At 41.6% G+C, this 26464-nt stretch overlaps 2 protein-coding genes across 5 annotated transcripts in view; one reads left to right on the top strand and one right to left on the bottom strand.

Moving 5' to 3' along the window:
• Positions 1-239: 239 nt before the first annotated feature.
• On the bottom strand, positions 240-12091 carry mTerf3 (mitochondrial transcription termination factor 3). Its single transcript, XM_075689906.1, has 5 exons — positions 11771-12091; positions 10535-11066; positions 5597-5830; positions 2512-2602; positions 240-596 (listed from the first exon to the last, which is right to left on the bottom strand). The coding sequence occupies exons 1-5, from the start codon at positions 11896-11898 to the stop codon at positions 319-321; spliced, it is 1263 nt and encodes a 420-aa protein (XP_075546021.1). The 5' UTR covers positions 11899-12091; the 3' UTR covers positions 240-318.
• Positions 12092-12188: 97 nt separating this feature from the next.
• The window catches only part of Pss (phosphatidylserine synthase 1 homolog l(3)77CDf), a 31860-nt gene continuing 17584 nt past the window's right edge, over positions 12189-26464 (top strand). The window contains exons 1-7 of one of the 4 annotated variants that reach the window (XM_075689904.1): positions 12189-12682; positions 14892-15041; positions 17270-17361; positions 19287-19331; positions 20590-20711; positions 22004-22162; positions 26008-26159. In XM_075689904.1, the coding sequence (XP_075546019.1) occupies positions 12513-12682; positions 14892-15041; positions 17270-17361; positions 19287-19331; positions 20590-20711; positions 22004-22162; positions 26008-26159 (890 nt within the window). In that variant the 5' untranslated portion in view covers positions 12189-12512. The remainder of the gene's footprint in view (positions 12683-14891; positions 15042-17269; positions 17362-19286; positions 19332-20589; positions 20712-22003; positions 22163-26007; positions 26160-26464) is intronic. The other 3 variants (XM_075689902.1, XM_075689905.1, XM_075689903.1) reach the window with 3 other exon arrangements.

The following is a 26464-nucleotide window of genomic DNA, read 5'->3' as shown; positions in this document are numbered from 1 at the left end:
GTATACTACTACTTTGAAATCAGTGATGTGATACTGATATACTAGCGCTGACAATATAGTGAAAAATGCAAGAATTCGAAGTTACCTCAGTAGTATTTAGGAATATAAAAGATCATTTTTGATTGGGATATCATGACATAAAATGATTGAGCAGAGTACCTAATAAAAAATGTTGCATATTTTTTTCGAGAACTAACTTTGTAGTCAAAAGGATTAAAAAACCACATAAGAAGAATCAATAATTTACACTAACTGGACTAGGCGAGCTGCCCAGTCCCTATTTATTTTTCTTCTTTAAATTTTTCACAGCCACACACATCACAGTGTCTTCAGAAACTCATTGTACTTGTCTACAGATGTTTTGGCAACATTTTCACAGAACACAGCATCAGTACCAGAAACCAAGGCCTTCAGAGAGACGTAGTTGGGCTCCTTTGCGTCAAACTGTGCTCGGCCTAGCTTGACGAGGAACTGGTGACGAGGCTTGTAGATGCATTCGCGTGTACGCAAGATGGCCGGAAACTGCATCAGCTGTGCATGGCTCAGGCCTGCTTCTTTATGAAGGTAGGTGAAGGCACCAACAATTTTGTCACGATCTGGGGCCGTGCAAATAAAAGCATATTGAAATTTTATTTGACAAGTGAGTAAAACAAGTTTTTTTACCTAGGTAATGTGCAGGTGCAATGGCGCAAACAAAGACGCGTGTACATAGGGGCCATGCCTAAATGGTAAAAAGGCATGGCACCTCGATATGTCAAAGTGTATGCATGTACATTTTGCTTAACATTCCTCCAATGCATATTATGCATGATTGTTGTAAAAGTCCTTGCAACATGAAAGTGATAAAAAAACTTTCTTCATAACCCAGCTAAGCATGCCAATAGTTTAACCTCTCCTGTTATAATTACACTTTCACTATAGAACTGAAAGATGTGTTGGAAAGAACACAGACAGAAGTGAAAAAGGTGCAAGATTTGTCATAACTTCCATAAGCTGTGAGTAAGATTGTGCACAAAGACAAGAGTGTCAGTTCTGGATTAGCCTGAATGGGTTTCAAAGCTTCCCTATCAATGGTGGCCCGAATGAGACAGCATACAAGGAATAAAATGAACTCTTTCAGGCACTGTGTGCACAATTGTGCCCTCTAAATTAGTGTAGCAGAAACGGCACTGATGAAATGAATATTTAAAATGTGTCGCATTCATGCTGAAACTGTGCTGCAAGTTTGAATAATTTGTGTAAAGTGCTTACATCTTTTCTAAAGGGTTCACTTCTTTCATTGTTTTTCGCGATGTTTTACATCAAGCATATATTTTATGTAGCTCAACAGATAGTCTATAAGTATTTTATATTCAGTACAACTTTAGAAGGCAGTGGAATTTGCCACCTCAAAGGTGGGTGCATGCAAGCCTCCACCAATGGGCGTGCTCTAGATTGACATCATGAGCCATACAGCCGATGACCCCACTGACGAAGAATATGACAGCCTGCGCTTCGAAATGGGCCGAGTCAAGTCAGCGGGACTATCAGCTGAATGCGCTTTGGCCATTTGGGCAGGGCCTCTCCTGTGTTCTTAGGATGAACCCGACTATAGACTTGAAAAAGTTGATGCTCTCATACCTGATATTGCCTTAGAGGGTTCTAGCATGGAGTGCCCATTCTGTAAACTTGAAACTTGACAAAACTTGTTGAAGAATTGAAAACGCTTAATCCATTCTACAGCTGTGTGCTTTTCATGATTCCAAATGTACAAGAAATGTGGCAAAACTAATTTTTTAATGGAGAGAATTAACTGGCATCTGAAGGGGTTAGTGTTGGATTCAAGTAATATTTTGCACCAAAAGTCTACAAGAGCATCAAGATATTTTGTCTGTTCAATACAATGGGCAAACTACGCAGACGGGCATATATTATGAAAATTTCCGGCTCTCGCCTCTACCAAATTTTCATTAATATCTTCTAACAAATGTAAATGTTACGTTTTTGTTGAGCTTCTGCAGTAACAACACCAAATATTTTCCTGTATTTTTCTCAGAAATATATGAAGCAGGTAACGCTGTACAGTGCGCGAAGTGCCAACCCAAAAATTTTCAGATTTTAGCCTGGCAGACTTACAAGTTTCACTAGCTTCGCTAGCTACACAACAAAGCATATTTCTGCTTCATAATCACAAGAAAAAGGAACCTAGCATCGAAGTAAATTGGCCCTACTGCATTATCAGAGCGAATAATATGTTCAAAACAGCCCTCGCTGACATCCATGTTCCATCGTGAAGCAGGCAGCAGTGAGGAGGTCACGTCACAATTACCATGTGTTTGCTTTCACTATCAGTTATCTCTCTAAAATAGCAATTTGCATCAATGAGTTCAAAATATCTTTATGATGCTATGAAAGCAAAGCAACAAAATATGACAAGACCTTCATAAGTATTATGCCACACAATACGAAGATCCCAGAACAAAGGCTAAAAAATTTTTTTTTCATGGCACAACAAATAAATGAACACCTTACTGCTTATGAGTAGCTTCGGGCAAACCATGATCATCTGCTTCATTTCAGCCATGGTGAATCCCATCTCCTCCTTTATTGAAAAGGCGTTGCGCTGCCAGACATAAGAGAGATGGCAAAAACAAGGCATGATAGCAATGAACACCAGCATCCACAGCATTTTTTTTACAGATGAATGCTTAACAGAAACCATGCTCTACAGTTCCCCATTGGCATGCATATCAGTGCACATATCATGACAGTATACATAAGTACACCTGTGGCCCTAGAGAGAGTGCATTGTGCATAGGCCAAAAATGTGTGAACACAGACAAACTGTTCCTGCTCAGTGTAACTTATGGTGTGCACTAGAACACTGTGAAGAACTGTGTTCATTCTGCATTTTTTACAGTGTCCCACTGAACCAGCTTGGCAGTGGAGCAAGGGATGCATTTTGCTTTTGTCTGCCAACACGGACCTTGTGCGCACGCCCACTAGCAGTGTCTGCGTGCAACTTCTTAATTTGCACAGGTCTGCTGTGCAGAGTGGACGATGAACATTGAGCTAAAGCTCTTTAACAGACAATAACAGCACGCTTGTTCTCTTCTCCCACACCTTCATTCTTTCATGAACAACGTGCAGCCCAGCTTGGAACTGTTTCTACAGATAATGTTGGGAGGAATGAAATGCTCTAGAAAAAAAGCAGCCTATGCAAGCCAATCTGCTTTGCTAAACTGAAGAGTGCAGAATGTTAAGTTCAGAAGCATGGAATTGCATAGAAGGCAAACTGTGTTCATTCTGCAGGATGCTGGAACACAGTGATGCGATGATGGTCTGTGAGAAGTTCAAAGAATTTGGAAGAAGCTCCAGAGTTATGGTACAGCATCACAGCTACTGAGGATTCACATTTAGAACAAAGCCCAACAACGAATTAACCTAACCAAACTACCGCATCATGGCAAGGCAGTTATATATAGAATTTGCTTATCTGCTAGCATTCCCTTTGCAAGACATGAGAAAAGAGCCAGAAAAGTTCCTCCGACATCATGGCAAAAATGCCCAAATATCAAGCACAACGCCACCACCTTCAGCAGCTGCTGTCCAAACACTACTCAGTTCTGTTAGAACAAGCTCCTGCTTTTTAAATTTTTTTTTCGTGATGTTTTTCCCATCTATTACAAGAAATTACAATAAATTTAAAACATGTTTTTTCTGAGCTCGTGGATCAACTCTAATTACCCTATTCAACTGCATGTGAAATGCAGAAGTGCTATCAGTTCGAAACTACTAAACTGACTAATTAAATTTGTTGGACATAAGAGGGAAATATGAATTTGACCAACTGTTGACAGCAGAATTTTGAATAAGGGCCTCGAATACCTATAATATGTTCAAGTTCATTAAGTTAATTTGTGGAACGTTAATTGTTCATTTCATGATGCTCAACCAGTTTTTGTCGCATTTATGATTTTTAAGTAGTTCTTTATCTTAACAGTTATTATAAGCCATTTTTCATTCTCACGTCAGTGCACAACTTAAAGATTTTTCAAATATTTAGCCATGCAATGTTTGTTTATTCCATTCTTGTCATCACCTAGGTAACATGGACTATGTTTCAATTCTACTAGTTTCTCACTTATGGGCTTTTCGGCATGCATTTTTCTATATATTTATAGATGATATTATGCATGCTCAAGGGTACACATCCCCTCTGCTTTGCTAGCCTCATGAGCCTACCATTACTTCAACTGATGAGATTAGAAAATCTGCACCTACACAGTTGGAGCAGTTGTTCCCAGACAAGAGTAACTGGAAAGCATTTTGAAAGGTCTTTTTCTCTCAAGTACGCTTAACTACTCTAGTGATAATGGTGAAATTTTTTTTTTGCCATTCAAAGAGGCCCTGCAGCACCTCTCACCTACAGGGTTGGTTCTTGGCATTAGTGTTGCTATCCCCTCATTTCACAGTTGCAAATGGACATAACCATGTCTCATGCAGCACATGAGACTACTGCAATACTCAAATATCCATGCACAACTGTGTGGCTTCTTCGTTCTGTATTTTTTTTTTTTCAGAAGTCTGTTTGGGGACGTGCTTTACCCAGCCACTGAAACGAACCTGCCAATTCTCTATCCTTATTCAGATGTTCCCATGAACTGGTGACAGTGAAAGCACTGCAATTCCAAACAAATAAATACGTCACTTAAATCAATAAATGTGTTTGCACGTGTGCATAGATATATAAAGAACTTCAGGGATTATTTGCATCAACTGTGACTGAATCTACTAACAGCAGCAAGGTGCAAATGCTATACAAGAGGCAAGCAAGAACACTTATGCTTGCTCATCTTGCCACAAGACACACAACCTCGTTAAGAGGATACGCTGGACCATTGGCCTAGTACTTAAAGGGACACTAAAGCAAAACAATAAATCTGTTTAGACTAATGGAGCATTGTTTGAGAACCCTGCAGGCAGTCATTTAAAAAAAATAGTTTGATTATTAGATGAGAAAATGAAGGTCCAAGTATCAGTATTTGAATTTCGCGCCGAAACCCCAGCGCCGGTACGTCAGTGTGACGTCAGGGATTCCAAAGTATGTTTTGCATTTGGGCCGCGTTGGCTGAATAAAGGTTCCCAAAACTTGCCATGTTTAACATTTGGTTATTTTAGAACACAATGTAGTCAAACTGTATCGCTATATATAATTAGTAGGCCCTAGAAGATGCCATCAAAATCCAAGACGTCACAGCCCCCAGGTGCGGGAACTCAAGTAGGCGTCGCCACCTATATTTCGGTCTTGTGCTTCTTCTGGCTTACCAAATGTCTTATCGCTGTAAGAGTGGTATTTCTGGTGTTGTAGAACAGTAATTTACTGATGCAGAAGAAATCATTTTTCACTTTAGTGTCCCTTTAAGTATTACTTGCTTCCAGAAGTAAAAAGACAAACAAAGGTGTTGCAAAGCCTTTCAACCACCACCTGCCAATTTCATTTTTCTTTTCATTTGCTATCTAGAAATGGGGCAATAGTTGGTGTTTAATTCAATTTGTAAGGCCAACTCTCATTTGTCCTCTGCACACCTCTGATTTAAAAAAAAGATATTCCTACCTCAACTCCAAACAACTTGCACGTTGGCAGCTTGGGAAACCGTGTAATGATATGGCGCACCTCAGCACCAGACAGGGATAGAACACGTTGCAGGAAGCCCAGGCGTTGGTCAATGTCCTTCACACGGTAGGCAAGGAACAGTGGTGCATTGCTCAGGATGCGTGTCACAGCCTCTTGCGAGAAGCGCTTCGACAGCAAGTAATCAATTCGCACCTGAAGGTTCTCCAGAGGTTGCTAGGGGGTTGACAATAAGGAACAGGATTAAGAAAAAGAAGATTATGGGTACGCGAAATTCTGCAAGTGTGCTTTTTCACATATCTTGTTTAGCCCACACAAGATGGTGGACATCGCTCTAGAAGGGGAAATAAAGCAGTGGTGCAGGAGCTGGTAGTGCTTATTCTTCTCCTAACTATAATTCCCATGGTTTGAAGGCCTACCTTCGGCTCAATGGTGCCATGAGTGGGAGTTTGACCACCTTGTATGCTGTGGCGTAGCCAGAAATATCTTTTGAAGGGTTACATGTGCCTGGTGCTACACACCCTGGCTACATCACTGCTTGTGCAGGGCAACCTAACAGTGTAAAAAAGCCTGCTTCTTCCAGTTTTTTTGCACACAATGTGATCACTACAGACAGTGACGGAGCCTTCTTGATCATTATAAATGACACATGCGGAGATGATGCTAAAATTTTGTTTGTCTTATTCTTTAAAATACTGTGTGTGTAATTAACCACAATCTCTTGCACTTTAGAATCAGCCAGTGCACAGTAAATATTTTAATACCTGTATTAACAATGAAGTTGCAGTTTCTCAAGGTGCAGAGCTTGGTGTAATCCATAGCAGAGTGACGTCACTAAGTAGGCACAGGAGGTTGTAAGTCCAGTAATATTGGCAGCTACAGAATGCATCAAGTTCAAGAATGTATGTACAAAAGCTTGAAAAGCACTGGAACGTATACAGTGAAAATTTTTTGCTATTGATATTCACGTCATGAGGCTTGCCATAGCTTTAGAAAATGCACTGTTCAGAGCTGGCTATGTACTTATAGTGCCTCGCTTCTGGATACTCAAGATATTCATTTAAAGAAGGACAAATAATGAATCACCTGTATAGTACTGTATAATTTGCAACATCTAGGTTCTCACTATTCGGAGCTTATATTGGGGCAAAATTGGAGGGCGTCTCCCGGAGTTACTTTTTTTTATGTAGAAAATGGATTTTATCAAAGCTTTATTTTATGGTGCAATGAAATTTTGAATTTTTCTGTATTTCTAGCCTTATTTGCCATATATCTCTCGCTCATCTTTCAAAAACAGTCTAGGCAAAAATAAAAATAATACGGGCGAGGGGCAATTGAATTGCAGGAATGCTTATTTAGTCATAATTTACAACAGCAGAAAGATTTAGCGCCACTAAAAATTACTGTAATGGTTCAGTTCATATATTTAATAAGGGTTTTCATAAAGTGAAAGTTCCAAATTGAATACGAATATTTGAGAAAGAATACTGCCAAATATAGAATATTTTTTTACTTCTAAAGCAACATGAAATTTTAAGTTTACACAGAATCAGATAGGAAAAAAGAAGAAGATATCAGGCTTATATACAATTGTGCATGCATGTAATACTATTAACAATTACACATCCAAACAAATGAGGAGCTCGTAACAGATAAATATCTGCATTTCAATTATATGAAGCACCTTGGAAATGATAGTAATGAAACAAGAAAACAGTATGTTATCAGGTCCATGCAAGTGTTGTGTTCACTGAAAGGAGATAACTTGGATAATACACCACAGCACATTGTTTTAAAGGCATGCGAACATGTTGAGAGTGTCAAATAATAAATTGGAACAAGTTCATATATATTCTGCTAGAAATTGGGTCATTCTCTTCTTTCAGATTACTCATATCACACTAGCGTTTCATCACTACAATAAACTAGACCTATCACCTCTTGCCTCTCGTCGTCACATCTCTCGCCTATGCCTCTAACACAGGTTTTTCTTTTCCATACCTCGTGACAGCCAGCTGGTCCAGCTGGCTCATCGTGTTCTTCGAACAGGCCATCCGAACTTAGTAATCCCGCCACAAGCTCGCACCACTACATTCCTGCAGTCATTCTTCATCCGAACTGCCCGAGACTGGAATGGCCTTCCCAGACAAACTGCACTCATCCGCGATACAACACGCTTTAGATCTGCCATCGAGTGTTCTGACTCATCTTTCTAATTTCACCATCATCAATCCCGCCTTTTACGTGCCCACCCCTCATGTAATGTCCTACTTGGACCCTTGAGGCATTAATAAATAAATTTTTATTGGATGAGTGGAAACGAGAAAATTATAGGAAATTAGAATCATTTGAAACAGTCCGCACATCTATAATTCTGTTTTCAACGAGGCTCCAATAAGTGTTATTGTGTTTTATATATTTGAAAGAAACAAATACTTGACAATTTTGAACAGTGAATTCTCAAATTCTATAACAGGAATTATTGTAATTATATTTGAAATGTCAAATATTCGCAGACCTATAGTATTTACCAATGTTAGAATCGGTCAATGTGGCACATGCTCCCATTTTGCAAAAACAAGACATCAAGAAAGCACTTCAAACACTTGCGATGGATACAGGAAAAGCCAGTATATCCAGTCATATTCAGTGCAGTATGTGAAAGGGAAGGCTAGTCTGGGCAGCATCCTACAGTGCTAGTCTGGGCAGCATCCTACAGTGAACTAGAGGTTCAGCGATTTCTTGAACAGCATATGCCTGACATTCTGGAAACTCTTTTTTCCAACAAGGCATCGCAATGTCACAGTGGTAAAACGGCAGAAAGCAACAACTCGTACATGTCAAGCACAGGTGCCAGTTCATGACTGTTGTCCTGGGAATGGCGGTTCGCACCATTACTTGTACCTGCTGCCTTCAGGTATGGGTTCATGAACAGAGCATTGCACCAGAATGGCTCGCTGGTGTAGTGCAAGTCATGAAAAATGTTTCACTACACAGCATGTGTTAAGTTCGACGACCTTCGCTTGTATCTTTTATTTCTTTGGTGTTCAGGTCAGCAACCTTGGCTTGTACCTTTTATTTGTTTACACGTACATGGCCATAGGGAGACTTTGCAGAAACGTTTTCATATGTGTGTGTGCCCGGGAAGTGCACGTGCTATCAACTAGTAGGATGGGTCGTTTGGACGTGGTGGCAGGTGTCATTGAGCCAATGGTAGTTGACAATACGTGCAGGATGTTTTGAACCACCAAACACAACAAACTGGTGCCGACAAATGCTTCATTTGCCGGTTATCACTCACCGCTGTCACCTCTACGGTGTCGGGGGAGCTGGGCAAATTATAAAAAGGCATGCACCAGCAGTGCTCTGTTTGAGGTTAACGGACAGATCGGAGTCACATGTCCAAGGCGGTCTTCGTTACATAGAGTAGGCCAGTGCCTGTCTTCAGACAATTGCATGGTGTGTTCTCCAGTGTGCAGCTTGCTTGAGTGCATGGGTCAAGTAATTAGCGGATTCAAAAATGGAAGGGAAATGCTGTCCTGGCTTTTGATGGTGCACTTTATTGTTGCTGGTTTGTTTGTGTTTGCTTTGAAGTGAGGCCACAATGTAAGGAGTGGCCAGAGAAAAGCGGGAAAGAGCAAAAGGAACCAATAGGGGTGGCCAAAAGAAAAATTTTGGTCTTATTTGAGATAACCATTGGTTCATGGCAAGTACGTGCTTGTAAGACTGCTTGTGATTGCCAGAGTTCAGCGGCCCTACGCTGCTGAGGTGCGGATAACTGGAATTCTCGTGTTAATCAAATTGCTTAAAATGGGCAATTAGGGCCTTTTTAGGGAGAACAATGAGAGAGCTGGAGCTGAAGACTCTCTAAGCTGTTGCGGATATGTACATGCTTAAATAAACCTGTACATATGGAGGCATTGTTGAGAGCCTTGTTTGCAACGTGTGGCCTGACACGAACAGAGAATTGAGGACCAGGAGCCCAGACCAGCAAGGGCGCCATGGGGAGCGACGGACAAGCAATGACCTGAACTCGGCAGTACCAAACATAACTGCATGGTTCCACTTTTTGCAACAGCAGCAGAGCTTGGAAGCTGCTCGACTTCACAATGCTTTTTATCATCTACAATGTCGAACACGCAGCTGACATTCACGGAAAAGTTGTCGCAGATGTGTCATTCCATCGACTTGGCATCCGCAGGCGCATGGCAATTCATGCATGGTATATATCACGCGAAAGAGTAGACCCAGCTTCCAGTTTCTTAAATATTCTGTGTGATTCATTTTAATTTTTATTTAGGAACCTCCGCTTGATGAGCGGGTTGTGCATGAGGGGTTCGTTGAGCCAAAGAACGCCTTCTGCTTCTCATACTTCTCCGCGAAAGCTGTCATGACATAGTCGCATGAACTTGGAAGCTTTGATTTCGGTTTTGGGAAACACCAAATTGCTAATTTTTTACTAGCAAGTGTTTTTTTTTATTTCATTGAATTTATCTGAAAAGGTAGAAACCTAGCATTACCATATCTGCTACTTACAGTGCAAAGGAGACGGTGAGATTTTGATTTCACTACTCGTTTAAACACATATTTCCAAAGAATACAACATGAAAATGTTTGTTTGAAACATCTGTAAATTTGAGTGGCAAGATTTCTCACTGCAGTAGTTCAAGTATCCAATCTTGTGCAACAGCTGGTTGGTACAGGTCACCTTTAAATCTGATAATGTTGCTCAAAAGCAGTTTGATTACATAGCAAGTCTGACAAGAGGTATGCTATGTAAAATAGGTTTCTAGGAAATAACACATTACATAATGTTAAAGCTGCCTTGGGAGGAAAAGTGCTTATGCACTTGTCTACTTTGCCAGCTTGGGACACACAATTTCCTGCAAGGTTGAAATTAAAGAGAGAATACAATCTTACCTTAAACAGATACGGATTTTTAGTGAACCACCAACCAAGTCGCTCAGCTGGCACACCATGTGATGTGAGGAACTGAATCACTGGCTCCACATCCTTTTCAAAATCGAGTTCGATTATCTCCTGCCCAAGGCCTTTCTTTTCCAACACTGACAAGTCAACACCAAGTTGCACAAACCGCTGCACTGTAGCGGACTTGTTGGCATATGCAGCCAGGTTAAAAGCCTTTGGAAGAGCAGGTCCCATCTCATCAAGAAACTCTGCATCAATGTTTGTTGACAGTGCATCCAGCTTGGGTTCAAGGGCAATTTCATTTTGCAGTGTGCTGAGGTCGTCACTGTCCAGTCCAGCAATATTGGGAATCTGAAAGACAGCAGCTCCTGGGCTCTCGTCTCTAGCAGGTTTGACTTGAGAAGGCGTTGAGTGTGTCGATGTTTCGTGCAATGAATAATAAAGCGACTTGAAGTATTCGGGGCCCCCAATACTGTCAAGTGGTTCTTTCGATGCTGTGGCACCATCTTTTCTGGAGATGTGACTGAAATTGAAAAGAGTAACACTGTGTGTATGCTACAGTTTGAACGGAACCTACTGCAAAACACTCAACTTAGATGTACATGCAGATACGTGGCAAAAACCGGACAAGATGAGTAACTCAAGAAATGAGGCTAGCTCTGATGACAGTCGAATAAATGCTATCTTCTGCGGAAACCTCAACAGACATTAAAAAATATTTGTTATTAATTAAAAAATTCTACAATGGCACATTATAAAAACGTAATACTAATATCAATTACAAGGTTCCTTGCGGTCAGAAATCGGCATTTTTTTTTTTACAAAGTTCCTACGAGAGATTCCCATTACATCGAGCTGCGCCGATTGTGCAAGACTTGCAAAATGTGACGACGTACCGACCGTAACTTCAGCAGCTATGACTCCCTCAAAGCTGCAACTCCGCACATTCACCGGTAAAGTGCATGTCACGATGTAACTGCCGAAATGAGAATTAAGTGGCTATTGTTCGGTCACAAGCTGTAAGATGCATGCTGAGGGGCTCACAAGTTTGAAGAAGTATAGGATAAAAGCGTGCAAGAGTGTATGAATGTTCTAACAACCGTGTGTGCAACGTTGAAACAATCACGTAATGGTAACAATAATTTGAGTGGTTTCATACACTACATGCGAATGGCAACATAGAATACGAGCACAAAACTCAGCTGATACGGATAGAAATCTACATACGTAGAGCAAAATTTCACAGCTCCTTCAGGGGTTTTAAAAGCGGAGAGATGCGCCCGTTTCACGACGACTCCGCGACCGCGCAGGCATCGCGAAGATGCGAGCCATGTCCGACAGGCCGCAGACGCCATCTGTGCACCGCCTGATAACTAAGACGAAAATATATGTATCTATATGCTCCAACTCGTCAAGCGCGTTATGAAACGGTTATGGCGAAACAAGATCAATGTCACTGCTCCCTTGCTCTTCTCAAGGACCGCCAAGAGGAAACCAAGGGAACCATGCCTACGCAGGGAGCCGCCATTTTTAAAAAACAGCAAAAACAAATTAGTTTGGTTATACATAGCGAGCGCGCCGTAGCAGAGACTTTTGGCGCAGGTTCACGGATTGCGCAAAGCTTTACGCCCACAACTGTCCGCACAATTCCGAAGAACTCCAATGACTTTTTTAAGCTTGCACAGAAACACGTTAATTTCTTGAATTTTTACATTTCTGTGCTTCATTTTCGAACTCTCTGCGGGGGCCACCGAGAGGAGGATGCTGCACATCTCTCCTCTCCCTCCTCCAGTCTCAGGCATGGCGTGAGTCGATTCAGCCCATTCAGCGTTCACCAGTTCGTTTGATCACTTGCTGAAGGGTTTTCTTGCGTCTTGTTATGTCCAGCTGTAAACCTACGTAGTCACGGTTGAGCAGCGACCGGTTAGTCCAGCTTGCAGAAATACTACCTGTGTGATGAACATTCACAATGGGCACATCGAAAGGTGCTGTCTCAAAGGCTAGTCAGAAGCCCGACTTCTTCGGCTCTATCAACGAGCGAACAGTTGACGATATTTCCCTGGATTTCTTCTACAAACCTCACACAATTACACTGTTAACAGTGTCCATCATTGTGCTGTTGTACTTCGCCTTCACACGGTGAGTTGTTTCTTGCCATTTTGCTTCCAGAGGAGCGCAACTAGCGCGTTGCGTCTTTTTAATCAGCGAGCAACGTGATCGCGAATGTGCGCCTTTTGCAGCAACTGTAAGATTTCGCAGATGCTGCCAAAAACGCATCGTTTCGCGTCTGGCTCTGTCGTTAAGCGGTGCTGTTCAAGGCAGCAGAGGGCAGCGACTTATGAAACAGCGCTAACCTGTATGTTCATCAAAAGAACTGGAGAGCAAGCTAGATAATTTTACAGCACCAGAGCGAATAAAGCGTAAAAGGAAACAGATATAGAATAAAAATACTCCAAATTTTGTTTTTGCGCGTTTCATAACGCTCATTTTACGGGGCGCACTGCTTATCTAAAACATATTCGAAGGCATCTGCGCGCTGTGTGTCGATCAGTTTCGCATGGAGTATCACTGGGAACATCAGCTACCTCGCTCCTGCACGCACTCGCCGTACAATTATATCAGCGACTGATAACTGTGATTTGCCTCACATACTCACCTTAAATAGAGCCCAGTGTCCATTCATATGTTAAAAGATATAGCTAGCAAATAAGTAAACAAATCAATAAAAAATTATAAAAAAGAAAGAAATCTCGATATATATTCTGAACGGCAACACGAAAATGAGAAACCAGCTTGACATTACCAACTTCTGCATTCGAACGCTTCCGTCAAGACTTAATTAATGAAAAATGGTTCTGAATTTCTTCAAGAGCAGAACAGTGAGCAGCAATGAGAACATAAGGGAATGTGCATAAGGTCAGCAGGGTAATGTATTCTTCTCGCAAAACATTGCATTTCACCAGTTAAGCAAATTTTGTAGCCAGCATAGCAAATACTGCTACATGCAGTAGGTATGGAAGGGAACTCTGTGACTTGACACAGTTCCATTAAGCTACTGTAATCATATGTACCAGAGCAACAGAAAGCAGTTGGGAAGCTTGCATGTCCTCACTTTAAACAGGAATGTTGCTTGCCATTCTAGTTGCTTACTGTAATGAAAACAAATAACAGCGCTGTGTCTGCACCCCCATTTCTTTTCCTATCTGTGTGCAGTGTTTCAGTGATTTTAATAATTTGTAGCGACTCAATTGTACTTGCGCATGTGAGCTACCTTCACTCCATTCCTCATATACCAGTGATCCATGTTTTGTACCAAACATTTTGTACCGAAAGCATATCTTCGGCTGTCTGTTTAGCAGCAGCATAGTGTCGGTACGTACCAAAGTTGGTTCTATGGACTGCCTCTTGCAGACCAACCGCTTACCACTGATCTTGTCCTATATCTCCAGTGATTGTATCAACTATGTTTATTAAATGTGACTGTTCATTCATTCAGGTAAAACAAATTTTCATACAGTTTACTTGCTCATTGACTTCAGTCACTCGCATTGCACTCAAGCATTTCTGGTGTGCTGCACGCATTTACTCTGAGAAGCAGTTTGCTTCCCTCGCAAAGTGCAGAGTATGCGACAGTGCCCACTACGCATGAAGCTTGCCATAATCCATACAACAGCATGGCTGAAAGCTATACATACACCTTGGCTCTGTGCATATGTTGAGCATGCACCAGTCTGTTTTCCCCAAAGCAGGCGAATGCATCAAGAAGGGCACTGCTGACCAGTTTCTACAGCACCACATGGGCAATGCGGCAACTGTGCCGGCTTTGTGTTGTGCAAACTTAAGAGGTGCACACTTGTGATGATGCACCTTAAGCAAGCATGACTAAGTTGCCCTTCAGCATAAGCTTATATGCAAAAGAAGTAACACGTAAGAATTGTTTTTTTTTCTGATGGGTATGTAGGCAGAGTCTACAGTGGTTGAGAATGGTCGATGCACTGTTTTATCATGTGTACAAAACATATAACCTGAGCACACAAGCTTTTACGTGGAGTACACACTTGTTTTTCAGTGTGATAGGATGAGAAGCATGCCATGGGCACTCATTAGGTTAAGTATATAATGATGTGACTGGAAACACACAGGACACGTTTTTTTCATAATTTGCAATGGCATAATTTCAAAATTCAATGCAATTGTTTCAATGCATTTATTTACGGAACACTCTAACACTGTATTCGTGCCCATATTACATTATTTTTACATTGAAAACTAAAGTCCTGACACTAGACTTTCAGATGGCATACTAATCAACTCCATTATACAGAACTTGGCCTGGGTTCCTTTCCAGTATTGTCTCCTGTGGTTTACCATCCAGACTCTTGGTGGCACCATCAGTCCACTCTCTGGGAGCTGAATTTGAAGCTATCTGCTTGGCATCCAAAAAGGGCTCTCCATCTCTGATGCCAGCCTCCTGTGTGCGCTCAGGAGAGACCTCACTGTAGGACAGGCCTTTGCATTTTTTACTGTCTGCAGTGCTGAGTTGTTAATTGGGACAGAGATCAGTGCCGAAAACTGATTTTACTGTGACAGCAGTTAAGTGCTCAAAATTGGGCTTGCCTTCTCCGTCCGTGCCATCCGTCCATTTCGTTATGCTGACAACACCTAAAGGCCATTTTTGCTGTTGCCAGGTCACCTTGTCAACCCTAGCTTCACCATTGCCACAGGGCGAAGAAAAAGAACACTATCCACAACTGCCACCACTCAGATTCGAACCCATATTACTGGTGCATTTTGGAATCGGGCATGCCATCCACTGGGCTCTGGTGCAACAACAGCGTGGGGCATTTACTGCAAGATTTTGCACTCCACACAGGTTGTGAGAGTGACGAAGCCTGTGCATGTGTTTTGGAGGCCTGAACATGCATACTGTAGTGGACAAGGATGACATGTGCATCACAGAGAAATTGTTCTTTCCAAGATGGCGGTGTGTTGGTGTGCAATTACTCGTTGTCATGCTCGTGAAAACAGTGTAGGCGACTCAAAGGAGACGTACGTGATGATGATGATCGGCCTTAAACATGGTACATACCCGCAAGAGAGGATACATTGAGATTCAAGTGGATGGTGGAGAATAACATTGAAAGCATCGATGGCGTGAGTGTCGACATTGACGTCGAAGTGATAACGCCACATAGTTTACACAGCGGCACACAGAATTTACAACCACCTAGTGCCCTATATAGCAGCACTGCAGATGTACGGGGAAAAAGAAATTGCTCAAATCTTGTAGGTGGCACAGCATCATACTACTCGTGACATCAGGTGTAGTAGGAGTTGTGGCCTAAGAGTTTATTAATCTCCAGGCAGTGCCATCAGAACTACTATTGGAACCTGAAAAGTATGATACCTTCAACACAACTTCCTCATCCCCGGTAGCATTAAATATATTCAAACAGTAAAATGTTGAACTGCCTTCAACAACAAAAATTAGCATAAGCCTTTGGCCAAACAGCTGTGAACGAAAGGTTCCGTAAAGCTACTAATTTCAATTAAATAAACCTGGTCTACTTAGACATGGGAAGTCTGAGAGTCTATCTTTCTGTCTTTGCACATAGTTTGAATTCAAAACATGCATTACTGTGCCATAAGGAAAGTACGTTGCAAACAGCGCAAAGAAGATAGTCGCAACTTGTTTATCTAATTCAGGCATCTTTTTCTATAATATCACAAAATTTGTAAATATTATATGTCATTTAAACTTTTTCAAATGCTTACTTAAAATTAATACATTTTTATACGACCACATCCCACCCTCCAATAAACCACCCAATAACCGCTGGCTTCTTGTCCAGTCCCCGGTTGTGGGTGAGCATCATAATTAAGGAAAAAGCAGGCAAGCAAAAGTAATATGGTGGTCTTCATACTGGAAGAATGTTGCTGTCGCAGTAAATGAGTATATAGCTGAAGGAATTGCTGAAGTCTGCTGTCTTTCTTGTCCCTATCTTTGTCCTTATTTTCACCCAGGGCAGAATACTTCATTTATTCTATCAAAACTATGCTTTGCTTATATGATATGTGAGATGTACGAAGTCTCATTTTTCATTCTTTTCATCAAGTATTTGTTTGATCACACAAGCCTGTGCTGTTTCATTTGCTGCGTACAATTTTTGCTAGTGCCTATAAAACTAACTTATCATCCATATTCCTGCCAGTGGTATCAGTTTTTCTTACTTCAAACCTACTGGTGGAACCATTTTACTTCTTTGTGGACATTGCTTCTCATAAGGGACAGCTCTGTGCCTGTATAGAGCATAGTGAACGAATAACAGCGCGAGAAGACAGGGACGAGAAGCTGACACACACATGTGCCGACTTACAGCTAGTTCTGTTTGTGGAAGTGTACGAAATATATATAGCATACACATGACTGCATATAGTCATGTGTATGCTACATATTTTGTACACTTCCAAAAACAAAAGTAGTTGTAAATCAGCACATGTGTGTGTCACCTTCTCGTCCTTGTCTTCTCGTGCTGTTATTCGTTCATTATGGATCGGAACCAGCTAGCCCACCACCAAGCCTTACCAACGTATAGAACAACTCTCTCTTCCTATTTGGACGGCGTAATACAGTTTTTGGCATATTAGCTTTTTATCCCTCTTGGTGGTGTAGCAAAGAGATGTGAAATTTAGGCATTTATTCTGTCTTTGTTTTACGCTTCGCAGAGATGATGCAAATCTGGAACAGAATATGTGGAGTGGCATCTGCTGCGTGGCATTTTTCTTCCTCATCATCAGTGTCCTCGCCTTCCCCAATGGTAAGGGTGACTGACAAACTTGGGAGAGCCTTTGGAGCCATCTGAATGGGCACTGTTTCTAATTTGTTAGGTTGTGAGTGGTACATTGGGGCCCTTGTCCCTTAAACATGGGTCACGTGTGGGTCACGACATTTATTCTTCCTGTGCGGCTGTGCAGGGCTTTCTTGCGAGGTGCAAACGTAGAAATCAGTGAAGAAGTGGAAAGATTCTTGTTGCTTCTTATCTGATGCATGGTGGTGCCCTCTCCCTACACTTTGAGGATGTTTAAAAGGAGCATAACTCCCTGGTGGCTCACTGGGGGGGTCACAATGCACCAGTCGCATATCGCAAGTGACCCACCAGTGGGTCATGACACACAGGAATCAAGACTTTGAAAAGCGCTGCTGCAGTGAATGTGTTAAGCCACACTGAATTTCAACTCAGCAGAAAATGATTGCATATTATATGAGTAAGCAGAATGCCGTTGATTTATATTTGTATTTGTTTCATGTTAAAATGTTTGTTGTCTTAATAACAGATTTCACATGGTCTGTGATCAATGATGTGAAATGGACTCTGCCTCTGCTCCTCATGTAATGACTCAGTTTGCAACATTTTCAAATGTAATACAAGCATTCTCCTGAAAATGCATACTCAGTCATTCATGGCGTTCTCTCACTGTCCTGAAACTGTTTACCTTTTGTGAAGGCTTGTTGCAGTGTGTGCCCTTTGTACTTATTGAAGCCATGCTTCATAGCATGGAGGATAAGACAATTGATATGGGTACTCTACTGATATACTACTCTGCATGCAAGTTGTGTGTGCTCACTGGCCATTGCGAAAGTTCTCACGTGTTCCACATGATAAGGATCATGCTTTGTTGAGGTATTATAGAAGGAAATGCTTTGTTTAATGCTATTTTTCTTGGAATCTTGAGCGCGACATTTTATTTTAAGCTTCCAATGCTTGACACCTTATGCAAAACGTCATGGTGATCATGACAGATGGCGCACTCCCTTCGTTGACACTTAAAAGCTAATTGTTTCAACTTAAACAATGTTTGTTTGAGCATGCATTTGCACTCATCATTGGTTGAGAGCATGAAGTGTGTGCATCAAGGGCTGTGAAAACCAACAGACACATTAATTAAACCTTCAACCCTTACCGTACATAATGTTTTGTTACCTTGATTAATGCAATAGCTTTCTTTAGCTACTTCCCCTGGTTTTTATGCTTTGCAGATGTTGATCTAACATGTTAATAAAGGGTAACAAGAGTGGGGAGGAGGAAAGTAAATAGTGGAGTGGAAGTTCAGGTGTGGGGAGAGTACAGGGTGAAGGAAGTGCATGAGCAGATGAGGAGGAGAGTGGGAAGTGCAAGATTGGTTAGTGCAGATGATGATTTCGCGCACATAGAAGGAAGCAGAGCACCAGGCCACATCCTTTCCACACAAAAGCAGTAGGATAACAGAAAGCTATCACTGACTTTGCAAATTATTTTTGACAGTTGCTGCTGGAATTTGTTCCACATAAATTTTACTGCGATTCTAGGGGCCCATAATTGTATGTCTGTTAGCATTGTTAAATGCTGGAACAAGGTGCTCTTCCCGCTCTTAGTAAGAAAACCTCCGCGAGCTTCAGGTTTACCTGTTGAGGAAGAGATTACGAGTTTGTAGATTGAAAACTTTTTGCTTATTTTGAATATTTTCTGGGGCTAGGCTTGCAAGAATTTAATTTTGTGTTGGTCTGTTTTACAGGCATTCAGTGCACCTTTCAATGCTTCAGCTGTAGGGCATAAACATTATTTTTTTTCTGTCTTAGTAATTGTTTCTAGGATTCACTGCTTGTGAAGTTAAACTTCATATGCTCATGCACATTAAAAACGTGTGTGCAATGAAAATTAAAAAGACTAAATGCCCTCCTTGCTTTTGTCTTTGATATTTACAGGTCCCTTCATTCGACCACACCCAGCTGTGTGGAGGATAGTCTTTGGTAAGCCACCTTTATTTTAGCCACCATTCTCATTTTCTGTGAGAGCCACCAAATGTTTGAAGGATGGCCTGACAAGATCTATTGCACTTCAACACTGTTAGCTGTCTTTTTTTTCTTTGAGTCGGTTGGGTCATATGGTACATAGAACTAATAGCCATTCATCTGTTGGAGTAGTAGAAAAAAATTGGTGTGAAGGGAAGTCATAGGCAGCAGATGATTAAATGGAGTAATAATATTTGCCAATCTTGACCATGGATGGAGTTGGCTGGCCCAGGAGAGGGGTAAATGGAGACTTGTTAGGATGAGCCTTCTCCCTGTTGTAGAACTAATAAAGTCACCGACGATGGCAAAGGTGAAGACTTCATATTTTACGCTTGATCCAGTGTCTATCCTAGCTAAATCGCCAGACGTAGCTAGACAGTCACAGCACAGTCAGCAGCAATTTACTTTCCTTTTGTTTATTTCCTTTAAAGTAAACAACGAACAACAACAACAACAACTACTACTACTACTACTGCTACTACTACTACTACTACTACTACTATTACTACTACTACTACTACTACTACTACTACTACTACTACTACTACTACTACTACTACTACTACTACTACAACAACAACAACATGAAAGAGAATACGGAAATACCCGTGTACTTAGATTTAAGTGCATGTTAAAGCACCCCAAGTGGTCAAAATTTCCGGAGTCCTCCACTACGGCGTGCCTCATAATCAGAAAGTGGTTTTGGCATGTAAAAACCCATAATTTACATGAAAGAAAAGGGAAAAAAGACAGACAGAGTGTAATTAGAAGTGGGGAAGGTACTAATATATAATAGTTGTCATTGCAGGAAAAGGGAAAGAGAAAATATTAAGATGGTAGGTCCATTGTGCTGTTCCGTGCATCAAGCAAGGCCACAGATGCCAGTAGATGGCCACACTGAAAAGAACAGTGAAGTTATAATGCTACTCCTAACTTATACTTTCAATTCCTAAGGAAGAACATTCCTGAAATGGCACCTTCCTGCTTCCACTGTATGCCTTACATGGTGCCATATCATGTTACATTTGTCCTCTGATCTACCTTCTCCTTGTTGGATTTTGTGCTCTGTTGAAGTAAACATCAGTGACTGTTTGGTGGGCCTGCGTAACCTTGTAAATTGAAGCTGTCTTGCAAGGCTGGGCTGCTTTGTAATTAAAATGCTGTGTACAAGCCCAGCAGGGTCACAGCGACCTGTGTTGCGTGTAATCTTTCACAGGCCTGAGTGTGCTCTACCTTATGGGCCTCCTGTTCCTGCTTTTCCAAAACTACACTACAATCAAGAATGTCATGTACTGGTTCTACCCAAAGCTGCAAAATTTCTCCATAGACTTGGAAAAGGTGAGACAGCACGACCTATAAGCCTTTGCAATTTTGATGTTCAAACATGTCAATGTTTGGTTATCACTTTGTCAGGGAAAGTTGCATTGTGGTGGCCCAGTGCTTGATTGTTGTAGTCAAGCTCATGCAATGCTGAAACATGAATGCTTTCATTTTTTGCGTAGCAGAAACCTGCCTGCAGTTCAAGTGTATTTCTTTCAACCTATTGTTTTGGTTATTGCAAACTGGCTTGTGTATTTCATTTTTATGAATGACACCATCGCAGTACAAGTGATCCCAAAGGGATATTAACAGAAGGTAATGGGACCTAAAAGTGATTTTAATAGAAGCAAACAAGCATGGTCATCTTGTAATAAACAATTAAGTACAGCAACAGTGCGAACAAGAAGGCCATACATACATTGTTTAAAGCTGATCTGCAAAAAAGAAAAAAAAGACGAAAAGACAGAAGGAAAATAAGAAACGCTAGAAAGAAGACTAAACAAAACAGAGAGCAAGAAATGTACAAGGGACCATTGCAGCAGAACCACAATGCCAATGCTAGTGGTGGAAGCAGTTGCCTTGCTTGGCATTGGGCTACGCATGAGGTTACTATAACTATAGCCAACAAGCCATAGAAACATGTTGCAAACTTCAAGCAAAACAGAAGTAAATGTTCTGCTCCAGCAGAACATTATAATTTATTTATTTTTTGCCTACATCTTGGCTCGCTGGGACCCACATATTGTATGCACGGGAAGCTGGCTGACAGTTCATTGTTTTAATGCGGTTAGCATTCTTTGGGAACTTTGTTCAGTTTGCCATATGTAGGTTTGTCTGTATCTGACTTCTTTTATGCAAACTTGAGTCACTGGGTATGATGTGCCGCTCTTCAGTGAACCTCTCTCACAGCAACCTTGGTCATTGGGTATATGCCACTGGGTATGCGCTGCTCTTAAATGGGAAGTGAGGTGGGAGAGGAAGATCCTTTTCAATTTCTGTGATGCTGGGTAGAATCGAGCCCATGTCATGTATATATATTCAGACAATCTTGTCTGAATATATATTCAAGCACGCAACACCCGCAGACTTTGTGGTTCCATTGCTAGATGGCACAGCGTGCCCAGTGGAAAGCTCAAAAGAGGAGCTCGGCTGCGTACACACCTCATACATGACATGTTTCGGTGATATCAATACGGTGTGTCACTACACTGCTCAAATGCTAATTGCATTAAAATGGAAAGTCATCCTGAGATGGCTTCTTGTGCAATTTTTTATGTCACCCATTTTCTGTGTTGTGCAAATGTGTCTAGGAGTATGGTGTGAACTGCTCAGACATCACGCTGGAGAAGTTGTGGGCCCATATAGATGTGTTTGCCTTTGGACACTTCTTTGGCTGGGCCATGAAAGCCATACTGGTGCGGCACTATGGCATATGCTGGACAATAAGCGTGACTTGGGAGATCACAGAGGTGAGAGCTATTGGCTGTTTTTTGTGCTGTCTTGCCTACACATTCTCGCTTGTGATTAACACTTAGAAGCGCAGGTCTCTTGATTAAAGTCCTTCAGCACCAAGTGTTCATAAAATAGGAATGCATATTACGGTCGAACCTCATAATGATGAAGTCGTACCGTACACAAAAATACCTTTGCTGTAACCGATATTTGTTTATGAACATACACATAGACATCGACAGAAAATATAATTGTGATCAGATCTATGCAACAGAAATGTAACTGGGGTGCCTCCGACAGGCCAGCAAAGGGTCTGTGGATTTTGATGACCCACTGACATCTTGCCATGCCAATACGGGGAAGGAGAACACTAAATTACACAAGCACACAAGCACTGCATCACTGCAAATACGCGACCATGTGATCGGTGTTATTGTGCGGGATCGGCACTTTGGCTTGCCAACTGCAGTCCAACCAAGCCATGCTACTGGCCAAAATGCTGTACGTTGCTGAGATACATTTCAAACAAGGAGGAGAATGCATGTGGATCCGTACTCTGCTGCTACTACTGCTAGTTTAGCCTGCACATCTAATCTTGCGCTTGATTGCTGATAAGGTCTATGAGTGCGAATGTATTGGCAGTGAACTTCTCGGGAAGGCTTGTCATCAGCCACTCTGCTGGCTGCACTTGTAAGGCTGCTAGGCCGAACCAGCACTGCTTTGTTGGGAGCCAGCAATCAAAGTAGCGATTTCATACCAGTCGATGTTGCGGCAACTTTATTCATGTCTGCATTGTTTGTAGCATCACACTTGCGGTTAATAACCAAAACGCTGTGCTGCATCCAAAAGTTTTGTTATTGCCATTGTACAAAGGTATTAGGGGTAGGTGGTAGTGCAACGTTAATAGTGCAGGTCTAAAAAGTCGGTTGGTGACGATTTGAAAGAAGCAGCTTTTAGACAACATTGCAGAGCGCTGTGTCCGTGCTCTGTCCCGTGGTTCTTTGGTATTTAAAGCTGCTTCTTACATGATCTACCAACTAGCCCAAATGAACATGCTGTTGACCGTTCAAAATTCTTGCTACCAGAATATGTATTTTGAGGCATGTGCAAACAACAATTTGCTTCACTATAACCAAACTGTGTCGGATTCCATATTGTTGATTTCGTTATAACAGAATACCCCATTGAAAGAAAACACGAGCAAACAGATTTTATATATACTTTATTATGTAAGATAGCATAAGAAGCCAGCAAATGGAGACACCAAGTACAGCACAGGGGAAATTACTTTTACTTACTAATTCTATTAAAGAAATGATAAATTAATGGAAATGTAAGTGGATAGAAAAACAACTTGCCGCAGGTGGGGAACAATCCCACAACTTCGCATTACACTGGCGATGCTCAAGGATGTTTCACATCTACCACCAAGGCTTGTGAGTGGGGGCGCTGGCCAGCGCTCCCAGGGTTAGTTCTAATAGTAATACATAAATGCCCCAGAAAGTGGATGGAACAGCGGCGCTGCGGTTGCTCAATTGGTTGAGCATTGCACGCATAATGCGAAGATGTGGGATTGTTTCCCACCTGCAGCAAGTTTTCGTTATCCACTTATATTTCCATTAATTTATCACTTCTTTAATTCAGTTAGTAAGTAAAAGTAATTTCCCCTGTGCTGCACTTGGTGTCTGTTTGCTGGATTCCTATTCTATGATTAATAAATATTGCGCCCCTCGGTTGATCCCCTTTCTTCTCGTTCATTATATAAGATAGTCATTCGTACACTATACATGACTCTTCCAGTTAAACTGCCTACTCATTTATGCAGAAATTTTCCTAACATATTGCGGTGGGTTTAGTTTAATACAATTTTTGGGCATTGCTCCCCCCCCCCATTTTGTCCACAATAAACCTGAACCATGTGTCACAGTAGCCATCATAGATGGCGCCATTGTTTTGTTGCAGTAGAATTGGCATATTATGACAAATGTCACTATGGACAATATGCACTTAGAGTTTATTGTGGACGAAACAGTCAAGTAATGCCCGCAAATATCATATTAAATTAAATCCATTGCGAAATGCTACCAATGCAAAATTTTAGCATGAATGAGCCATGTGGCATGCCTATTCATGGAATTCTTGGTATATTAGCACACTGCTATGGGCCACAGTGATCCGACCAAAAAAAGACAACACGCCTAACACGCTGACGGTGCGTGAGCAAGCAATTGGCAGTTGCAAGATCGAAGGCCAGCGGCCCTGTTAAAATATGATTTGTGGACACCAGGCATCGACGTCTCTCTTGTTTTACCTCACCCACAGTATAAAACATCAGTCAGTAATAGCAGCGTCTCCCTGCATGTCTGTGATCCATGCTGTCCCACCAACTTGCTCATTCACTTTTCTTCATTTATGTTAGTATTGCCTAGCTGCTGGCATTGTCATTGCTTTATAGGGGCAATTAAGTGTTTTAAATTATTAATGTTTCTTTTGGCTGCCGGTGGAATGTACATATCAATAGCATTTTAATCAGTAAAAATTGTAATGATGCAAAGCCTTGCAAGGTCATTACAAATAGGCCTTATGATGTAAACATTTTGATTTTAAGAGCAGCATCTTGAACATGTCTAGAAAGTTGTGGCACATGCTTATTGTTTTTGAGCCATTATCATGAAGCATCATGTAACCGCACAAAAACAAGGGACAAAGAAGGAACACACAAGACAGGCGCGGAACTTCAACTAAGATTTACTCCAGGAAATCCCACGTTTATACAAGTATCATAATCACACTTGCTAATCATCAGACAGCCATCACTCGACGTTGGCATGCGGGCGTGAGTGCCACAAATTTTCTTGTAAATATTTGAACTCTTTATTGCTCAATGACACTAAAGAGCTGCTTACGCAGCTGCCAGATTGCATTTTTATACAGTAAGCATCATAGATTTCTCGGCTCAGTTGTGACGCAAACATCTTCAAGACTTTAGTGTCGCGGAACCTAGGCGTGCAATTACGACAGTGGCGACAATGGTCAGCCAGTTTGCCACCCCCCGTCAATCCTTCTACTCCTGCGCGGTGCTCCTGCAGTCTGACGTTTAGGCACCGTCCCGTCTGCCCTATGTAGCTATTGCCACAAGAGAGAGGTATCTGGTACACTACCCCTATTCTGCATGGGACGAACCTGTCGACGTGCTTGATACCACATTCATTTCTTTTGTTCTTACCCTGCACCATGTTGCACATGCCCACCAGTTTTTGTGTGTTCCTTCTTTGTCCCGTGTTTTTGTGCGGTTACATGATGCATTCCAATAATGACCACCAACTAGCCCGCTTATCCCTGTTAATCATGAAGCAATTGTGGAACTTCAAGGACACTACTATTATATAGTGCTCATGACAGTGGTTGAATGCTGCCAGCAGGCACTAGCAGTGTGAACATCTGGGTAGCTCAGATTTTCAGTAGTTCAGCTTAGCAGAAGTGCATTGCGCATGTGTATGGAAAATAATTGAGGCCTTCCCAAACCGTTGAGTGTATCAGAGAATACAAATGAAGAGTGCTGCAGTTTTTTTCTTATGTGATGGCTTGATCGGTTTGACCCCCAACTTTAGAGGGTGGCATCTGGTTTGGAGCACAAAAATTTCCATTTGCAGAAATTCTGGGGCATGCTAAAGAACCCCAGACATCTGGGAACATTGGACTGTGGGGGTCTTGCCAAACCAATGTGTAGCATTTGGGCACAAAACTTCGGGAATGTTTTCAACATTGATTGCATTAATGCCGATTGCCTGTTGCCTTTTTTTTCATGGTCTCGTAATAAGGATGAAGGTGACAAACCATTCTATTTGTTTCTGGCCAACAGATGGCTTTCGCACACCTGCTGCCCAACTTCAAGGAGTGCTGGTGGGATGCCATTGTGCTGGATGTGCTTTTATGCAATGGTTTGGGCATCTGGTTTGGCATGCGCATCTGTGAGAAGCTTGAAATGCGCACCTACAAATGGGAAAGCATCAAGTGAGTCACCAAACGTGGTGCTTTTGTGCTTTTTGCTCTGCAGCTTGTATAAGCATGTCATGTCGTCGTAAAAGGCTTGCGCTGCAACTCTGCTGCGTTGAGGAATTGTGTAATGTATAAGGTGACCAGACCATGAAGCATTTAGTTACTAATGTTTACAATGATGCACTTATGAAAGTAAAATTAGCTAGAAGCTTTGATTTTACATGTAAGCTGCATTGTATAAGTAAAAAGAAAACTAGTACATAAGTATTCACCTTCACATTAGCATGTCCATGGGATCATTTTCTGCAAGTGACCTATAT

Source organism: Dermacentor variabilis, chromosome 4 (assembly GCF_050947875.1).
Source record: "Dermacentor variabilis isolate Ectoservices chromosome 4, ASM5094787v1, whole genome shotgun sequence".
Lineage (NCBI taxonomy): Eukaryota > Metazoa > Arthropoda > Arachnida > Ixodida > Ixodidae > Dermacentor > Dermacentor variabilis.
The sequence above is the reverse complement of the archived record's forward strand: the minus strand, read 5'-3'. Positions and strand labels throughout refer to the sequence as shown.

Coding starts and splice junctions, on each gene's coding strand:
- mTerf3 (XM_075689906.1), bottom strand. CDS start 11,898: ATGGCGTCTGCGGCCTGTCGGACATGGCTCGCATCTTCGCGATGCCTG. Junction 11,067..11,770: donor GCTGTGAAATTTTGCTCTAC/GTATGTAGATTT, acceptor TTTCAATTTCAG/TCACATCTCCAGAAAAGATG. Junction 2,603..5,596: donor GCAAGTTGTTTGGAGTTGAG/GTAGGAATATCT, acceptor TATGTCTGGCAG/CGCAACGCCTTTTCAATAAA.